We start from the raw sequence: 8570 nt of genomic DNA on the forward strand, positions 1-8570 counted from the left end.
TGAAATATAAGATTAAAGCCTTTGACTATTGAACTGCTTTTGTAACAAGAACTTAGACTTCACTTTTGCCTGAATCTATGCCTCTATTTTGCATCTGTCTCCTTTGTTGAGTCACCTTGGATTCAAGGAACAACAGGTCTGATCAACAGGTCTCATCTTATGATGAGTTGAAACTATCCCCAAGCTAATAGCACCTTTTTTTTTTTTTTTTTAAATCCCTGACAAGGCTGTGTCTGACAAATCCCAAGATAATGATGGGTCAGATCATACTTGATCAAGATCGCCTGCTTTGGCAGCGGGGCAAATCCTCCAGCTATGCAATCCCCAACCTCTGCCCTTGTTTCCCTCTCTATAAAATCTTAAAGTCATTTTCTGTCCCTCAAAGACAGAGCTGAGCATATGGATCTCCTTGTCTTCCTGGTGTAGCTACACTGATTAAAAGTTCTATTTCATTCATTTCACTGTTAACCTTTCTGTTTGGTTTTTGGGGTAGTGACTGGACCTGATTTGTTGACATTCCAGTCAGGCCTCTGGCTTAGGACTCAGGTAACAGTTTTAACTTTTTACTTGCAGTAAGTTTGCCTCTTATTCTCTAGCACATGAAAACATAACAAAATTTTAAAACACAGCATGTAAAATAATTATGCATCTTGTTTTAATTCTAGCAAAAATCTGTTTTCAGAGATCTGTTGGTTGGGACACATCAGTGACTTTACAGTTTACCAAATGCTTTTGCATTTATAACAGTATTTGTTTTCATTGTAGAAAAACCAAAGGAACATAGGGGGAACATTCAATAATCAACAAAACCGGATCACCTTCTTAAGCTAGAGAGATTACCTTTAAGCAATTAGAGGCTATTGAAATGTAACCAAGAAAAGAAAAGTTCTAGGCACTCTGCTAGAGTCAATAAGTCACAAATTTTAGGTAGTATGATTAAAGAAAGTAAAGAAGTTGCCAGGAATTGGCATTTTGAAAATGGAAAAGAAAAAAATACAAACCTAAAAAAATTAATAGCTTTGTGAAAATCAGATATCAGAAAATTTGAACCAACTGAAACAAGGTTCCCACTGACTTGACAACTCTAGGAGGATTGGGTTCTACTTCCTTCTCGGTTAGGGTTAGCTAAAGACAAGGGCAGACTTGTAGTCCAATAGAGTAAGATATATATAATATCCTATATATATATTATACAATCAGTTAGATCCATTCACAGGCATAACAGCCAGTATTACAGGGGACAGGCATTCTTTTAAAAATATTGCTTAAGACAGGGGCTTATCTTTCTTAAATTTGGCTATACTATTTCCCTCCAACCTCTCAACTAGAAGGAATTGCTGCAGAACAGACATACAATTCTCTCCTTTTACGTGACATGCTCCTATGGTAGAGACACGTTACCAATGTTATGCTTTAAAACTTTCACTTTAATATAAAAAGAGATTAAAGAGCACAAGTCAAAGTAAACTTGCAAATTTAGTTTGGTCTAAAATAGTAATCTCCTAAATTAAAGCCAAGTTACTTTGCTGAATCGGGAGCTTTGAAAAAAACTTAAATTTTATAAAACTTACAGTATTAGTGTTAACAATTACTCCACTAACTACTAATTTTTTCTCCTTTCTGGGGGTCTCAGAGAAAATGGAGTTTTCTTTATCATTTAAAAAAAATAAAAGTTGTAGGGCTAGGGATGTAGTTCAGAGGCAAAGCATTTGCACAGCATGCATAATGCCTGGATTTGATCCCCAGCATTGCAAAAAGTAAAATAAAAATTGTAGGCCAGGTGGAGTTTCAAGTTGACTTGAAAGAAAGGAGATAGGAGGAGAAAAAGCACAAATTATTTAATAACTTTTCCCTATACCTACTTCCTAAACAGAAATCTACTTTGGTCTTCTAATAAGACTAGTTTTCCAAGAGACTTTAGGCTTTGGCCAAAGACCCCTCTTGGCATCATTGTGCTATCCATTAAACCCAACCCCAGAAAAGCTAGTATAGAGATATATTTCATCTATAAATTTTAGTGTAAAATAACTAGGTACAAAACTTTGGGTTCTCTATCTAACAGCAGCAAATATCTATGTACAAATGGGCACTTCTTTTCTTAAAACCGGACTCTGTCCATTTCCTGAATTAACTTTACCAGTGTGGTTGGGTTTCTTGTATTTGCTGGGCAGATTTGCAAATGTGATGAGGGAAGGGGGTCCTTGCGTTGGTTTGCTGGCCAGGCAAGGTTAATAAAGGGCTCATTCTGGCTCCACAAAAGGGAGCAGGTGATCTCCAGGCCCTGGTACATTATCATCCTCATTCTCTGGAACCGGGAGCGGATCATCCCCACTCCCTGCTGCAGAAGGAAAGCAGTCACTGCCAAGCTCTCTGCCACCTGCGACTCTGGACTTGATTGTTCCCATTAGACCTTCAAAAGATCTGAAAGTGGCCAACTTCTTCATGTCCCCAAGTTTCCTGCAGATGACAGAGCTCACGGTGGACAGGGCAGCTGATGTCTTTTGTTTCATGTATGCGTTGGAGATCTGAACATCGTGCCAACTCTTGGACAGATTCTGCCTCAGACCCACCAAGGCCGTGAGGCCCAACTTCCTCTTGAGCTCTCCACAGCGCCTCTCTTTGGCTGCCAACACTTGGCGAAGAGTGAAGATTTCCGCCTCTAATTTAATGAGCTCTGATTTGAGCTCCATTTGCTCGGCCTCGGTTAGATCTTCGGGTTCAGAAGTTGGGCGGAGTTCATATGTGCCCACAGAGGTCTGTGCCGTGACATCTGGCGTGGCGAGGGAAAGATCTTCATTCAGGGAGTCCAGGTCCAATTCTTGGTAGAGACAGTCCGATTCTTGGCCCACGGAGAAATAAGTTTGGCGGACAGGGTCAAGTTCTTGGCCTGCCATCTCGGATTCCTGGTCAGCCGGGTGGGGCTCCATTCCTTGGCCGCAGAACTGACAACTCGGCGGGTGGGGTCGAGGTCCCAGCCGGACGCGGAGGTGTGCAGGCCTTGGGCTGGGCCGCTTCCGGGCGGCGGGGTTGGAGGTCGCGCGGGCCGTGCCTGGCAGAGGGGGACTTCCGGCCACGGAACCGCACTCACCTCGGGGGCCACCCTTACTAGTGGAGATGCCTGGGCATCATAAGGTCCTTGTGAGGTAGGCGGTGCCGCCATTATTATTGAGAGTAGGGAAATTTACTCTCCTGCTCAGTAAGCGACAAGTCCTGGTGTTCAAGTAGTCTGGCACTTCTTTTTACACCAGTGGTTTTCAGAACCTTCAGAATCGGTTGAACCCTTGTGCTAACAGAAATGTTTGCAAAACTTCAGTACGTAAAGTGAGTAAAGCCCAGAGTCTCAGAGCTTGTCCCCTTTCCTATCTCCCTTTCCCAAATTTTCAAAGGTGAGAAGCTCTCAGTACTACTCATAAAGTGAATTTGTGAAGGTGGTTGCACAGAACTCAATATGAATAACACCATCTCAGTGAAGTATCAGTAGTGCTAGAGACCCGGAAGAGCAGTATTCAGGCTGAATCTGTGAGAGAGTGAGTTTGACCAGTCACAATTGTCTTATATTTGGGGGGAAGAGAGGAAGAATGACAAAAACCTATAATGTACTCCCCGCCCCCGAAATTATGCATAATAAAAGCAAAGGCTATATTGCACTTTGAGAATTTAGGGGCGAGGGTATGACACATTTGAAAATGGACAGAATGCTGATTTTCAGTACAGCAGTTGCAATTCTTTTTACCCTCTGTATCCACTCACATTTCTGAAAGTCTGTGGACATTCATGATTACCGACTGTGGGAGTTGGTCTGCCTAGTAAAGTAGAACCAGTTAAGTAGGGTCTATTAGAGTGTCAACCAACCATTCTATGGAGTTCTACCCAGAGCTTGTGATTTATACAGTGGAGAAATCATGACATCAATCCAATGAGGGCATATGGTCAGATATCATTTTAGTTCATTGTCCTGTTGTTCATTTCCACGGAATATCTTTGTGCAAGTCTTACTGATTTTGCTAGATATTCTGGTAATTTTTGCCAGCAGGGTCTTGTGAAATATAGTATGATCCTCTGAAAGTTTGAGCAATTTGCCATGTCTGTGTGGCTATATCCAAACAACATTAGCCCTCCTTTGGGTTTATATTCAGTAACCCTTTTACACAACTCAAGTGTTTATTATTATCTTGCCCTGAAGTGTGTGCTTCCTTACATTAAACAATGAAAATTGTTATTGTTGGAAACATGCACCTGATATGGGATTCATTTACATATGTAAAGAGCTGAAAAGGGATCAAGGGCTCCCTAAAAATCATTTTGTTCCTGAGGATAGATTTTTTTTTCCTCTATTGTCTATAAAAACACTAGTGGTTTCTGGAATACTTCCAGACTCAACTTGAACTCCTCTTTCAAAACTGAAAATGAAGGGTAAAGAAATTCCTGAATTAAGCTAGATAACATGAAATATATGCTGTTCAGAGTTAAGATTCCAAATCACCAGGTCTGAACTTTTACTTGATTTTTCTTCTGTGGATTATTTTCAACCACCAGTCTACCTTCCTCACTCTTCAGTTAAAAATATGAAATCTTTTGTCAAGCTTTGATTCCTTTGACATTGTAATGGCTTTCCCTCATAGGGATACTGAGTGGACCTCTTTCAGAGTCTTGGTTTTCAGATCCTAAATCAAGACATGGCTTCTGGAAGTGGGGCTCCTAGTTGACAATGTTCTGACCTGAGTAAACCTAGATAAATAAGTAGCAAACAAAATGGAACAATCCATTTTGTTGGGCTTATGCCTAACCACATACAAAACAATGCTTTTAATTTTGAAATCATAGATATTTTAAATGAAATTTCATTTAATTTGTAGGGATTCTATCAATTGATTGATCAATCAATTCCTATAAATTATCAAAGGAATAAAAACTTAACAAAGCTTTAGCAGCCCTCCTACTTGTACTTTTTTTTTTTTACTTGACACAATACTTTTATTTATTTAGATGGTGCTGAGGACTGAACCCACTGCCTCACACATGCTAGGCAAGTGCTCCACCACTGAGCTACAACCCCAGCCCCAAAAGCTATCCTTTTAAAAAAAAACAACTTTATTTTATTTCTTTACTTTTATATGGTGATGAGGATCAAACCCAGGACCTCACATGTGCTGGGTAAGTGCTCTACCATTGAGCTACAACTATAGCACCCCAAAAATATCCTTTTAAGATGTAAAATACCAAACTATCACCCAAGTTTTATAATTTAAAAACTCTAGATCAGATAATGAAATAATCTAGATTACTAGTGTATAGTATCAGACAATGAAATGATCTATAGGAAAGCTTACAAAATTGCTCATCTGAAACTGAAAGTTTTTTTGAGGCTATTTAGGCACTAAAGAGCCAGAAAACTTGATTCAGGAACTTATAAGGAAAGAGCTCAAGAATTATTTATAATCCTACAGTGGTTTGCTATCCTTTGTTTCTAGGAAAGACATCATTCATTGGCCTATCTTAAGTACTACAGAATGAACTTTGATTTTCCTCACTAGTAAGGGTGATAGATTTCTACCAGTTCTTTTTAAAATAAAAATAAATGCTATAAAATGATGTTCTTTATATTTAGAAACTTATATTTATTTGTTTTATAAATAAATTCTTAAAAGTTTAATATAAAAATAAAGCTATAGTTTCTTCCAGGTCTGGGTGGTTTGGAAATGGAGGAACTGAGATTATAGTAGCTGATATGGAAGACTGAAAATGATTAGGAACTTTTACCACAGTCACCAGTTCTAACCATTTGATTTTTTTCACTGTAAATGATCAATGTGGAACTTTCTGATTATATTGACTTGTAAAATAATCTCTATTGGTGATTCAGATTGCTTCTAAAGAACTGACAGCTCACTTTGCAGTCTGGTTATTCATAATGCTAGATTTAACTATAGTGAATTCTCAAGGATTTTATTTCTGTTATTACAAAAATACTAGTATGAACATGTTTTTCATTTTAGCTGAACACCAGGGAAAATATTTAAATATTTAATTGAGCTAGAAAATAAGGTGTATAGTTAAAATTCTAATCCAGATTGTTTCGAGAGTGAGAGGAAAAAATTGGTAGTTGGGCTTTTCTTGTGGAAAGTCAGAATATTATATTTGATTTCAATTTGTAAGTTATTTTCACTAGTATTTCCCATCATAGGCCAACTCCACTGATAATGTATATAGTGAGTTACCTCCCCATAGATAATCTCCATCACAAACAGGAATGTTGGCTGCAGTTTACAGTTTATTATTTTTCATATTTCAGTGGTTAAGCAGATATTCATGTAGGACCAGGCTGTTTCCTTTTAGCAGCCCTCCTACTTGGACTAATTAGCTTTTTAAAAATGGTTAGGGATACTATGGGATTTTCCTCTCTGAAGTGCAGCTATTACTATCAATATATTAAATTGACATTAGAAAGGCTGGGGCTGTAGCTCAGTGGCAGAGTGCTTGCTTAGCAAGTGCAAGGCCCTAGGTTCAATCCCCAGTACCAGAAAAAAAAATGTGCTATGTAGGCTTAAATTGATATTAGAGTTTATTACTTCTTCTCTTTGGTGGTATATACAATATAATTGTGGCAGGGGTTCCAGGGGAAATCAGATTAGGATTTGGAGACTGCTTGCCTCTAAAGAATGTATCCCCTCATTCTGTACCAGTTTTTATGAATCTATCTGTCTGTCTGTCTATCTAAAGGAAGAAGAGGCTTTCAAGGTAGATTTTTTTTTCCAGAGAAGAGATTTTCGAGAAGAGGAATGATAGGGGAATGGATGGAGACCAGGAAAAGAAAAATAATCACAGGATTATTTAATCTAGGAACTTGCACAGATTAAAAAAAAATGAGGATTTTTTTTTACTGGAAATATAAAGACTATATATAAAGCATGTATGGAGTAGTGAGAACTTCCTAAATACTACTTTGTCCCAATAAATGGACTTTTTCTCCAGTGCTTGCAGAAATGCTTATGGTTTCAGGAATTCTCTCAGACTGAACCAGAAGTTACCATCTTAATAATGAGGAGATAGGGCAAAGTAGCCCAGGAACTTTGGCTCTTGAGTATGGGCAGACATTAGGGGGAAATTCACAATAAAAGGGAATCATATTCTTTTTTTCCCATTTAGGTGGGGAAATAGGAGGAACAGATCCTCCCTTTCCAGACGTTTTGACCATCATTTTCTTTCACATTAGAAATGGACAGCATTCTGGAAAATAAGTCCTTGGGGCAACAGTGAGGAGTCATCTAAGAGAGGAAAGAGAACAAAACTGACATCTCAGTCAGAAAAGGCTTGGTTAGTTAAATGATGGTGGATATAAAGTTGTCTGTCCCTTAGCCAAGGAAACAAGGGCATGACATGTTTCTTTAGTCATGATCAAGAAGGATGTCTTAAAAGGCATCCTTAAAAAGCAGGGGATGGTGAAATGATAAGATTGCCACTTGCTTTTCATTATTTCCTTACTCCCAACCAATATTCTTCCTGAATTACATGCAACTCCAAAAAGGATATACTATGTTGCTAAGATGTCTGCAGGGGACCCAGTTTTCTTGAAGGAGTGAGTGGTATGTTTCTGTATGTATGACTCTGAGGCAGCAGGAAAATTCATCTGGATGACGTACGGATTTTGAGTACCAAGAAATATAGTTCTTGAACTGGGAGGCAGGGTTATCCTAGGGTAGAATTAGGAGTGGCAGCTGGAGCACTTTCCCTCAGCTGGCTGGGCACCCAGTGGTCAATGGAGAGGACAGAGCAGAAGCATATGGAAGGGTTAGTCCTGAGCATAGAGTACTCTACCAAGTAACTGGGGGAGATTCAGAGTGGGGTGTATGTGCATGTGTGCTGAAGTCCTGAAGCTTAGCATTGAGGGGTTAGAACCAAAAAAATGTGGGGCCCAAGGTAGTTTGATTTATTTGTATCTATGGGCTGCAGAGGCTTGAAGACAATCAGCTTATTAAAAGAGCCCCCTCTCTCTTTTTAAAGGTTATGATTGTTGTGGTGAATTTGCTGCAATGTAAAAAACCTATGGATTCCACTCTCTAAAAAGCTTAGCTATTCTTATCTTAAAATTGTCATGCCTGCTATGGCAACAGCATAATAATTACTTTATTTCCTCAATCCTGAGACACAATGAATTGTAAGACACATCTTCATTTTAATAGGAGTTTCTAGGAAGAAAAACCTACTACATTAAATTATACATTGATTTGAAGATGCAGTCCCACATTTAGAAACATTAAAATGCCACAAAATCTGCATATTAGAATTGGAGAAATACAGTAGAAATGCAGCAAGCTTCAGATATTAATAGATTTGCTTGATTCTTCTACTGGAATTTAGAATGCACTGGTTCTTCTTCCCTTTCTAAGAGAAGAAGACAAGATGAAAATTAGCATTATTTAATATAGCATTATTTAATAATATATTATTATTTAATATATTAATATTTTATTAATATAATAAAATAATGGGTTGGGGTTGTAGCTCAGTGGTAGAGCACTTGCCTAGCATATGTGAAACATGGTTCAATCTCAGCACCACTTATAAATAAA

The 8570-nt window shown here is 38.4% G+C and overlaps 1 protein-coding gene across 1 annotated transcript; it reads right to left on the minus strand.

The window, feature by feature from the left end:
• Positions 1 to 2240: 2240 nt before the first annotated feature.
• Tpd52l3 (TPD52 like 3) lies at positions 2241 to 2894 on the minus strand. The gene has a single exon (XM_015492825.1). It carries the CDS (start codon positions 2892 to 2894, stop codon positions 2241 to 2243), a length of 654 nt encoding a protein of 217 aa, XP_015348311.1.
• Positions 2895 to 8570: the final 5676 nt, after the last annotated feature.

The sequence above is a fragment of the Marmota marmota genome, unplaced genomic scaffold (genome assembly GCF_001458135.2).
Source record: "Marmota marmota marmota unplaced genomic scaffold, marMar, whole genome shotgun sequence".
Lineage (NCBI taxonomy): Eukaryota > Metazoa > Chordata > Mammalia > Rodentia > Sciuridae > Marmota > Marmota marmota.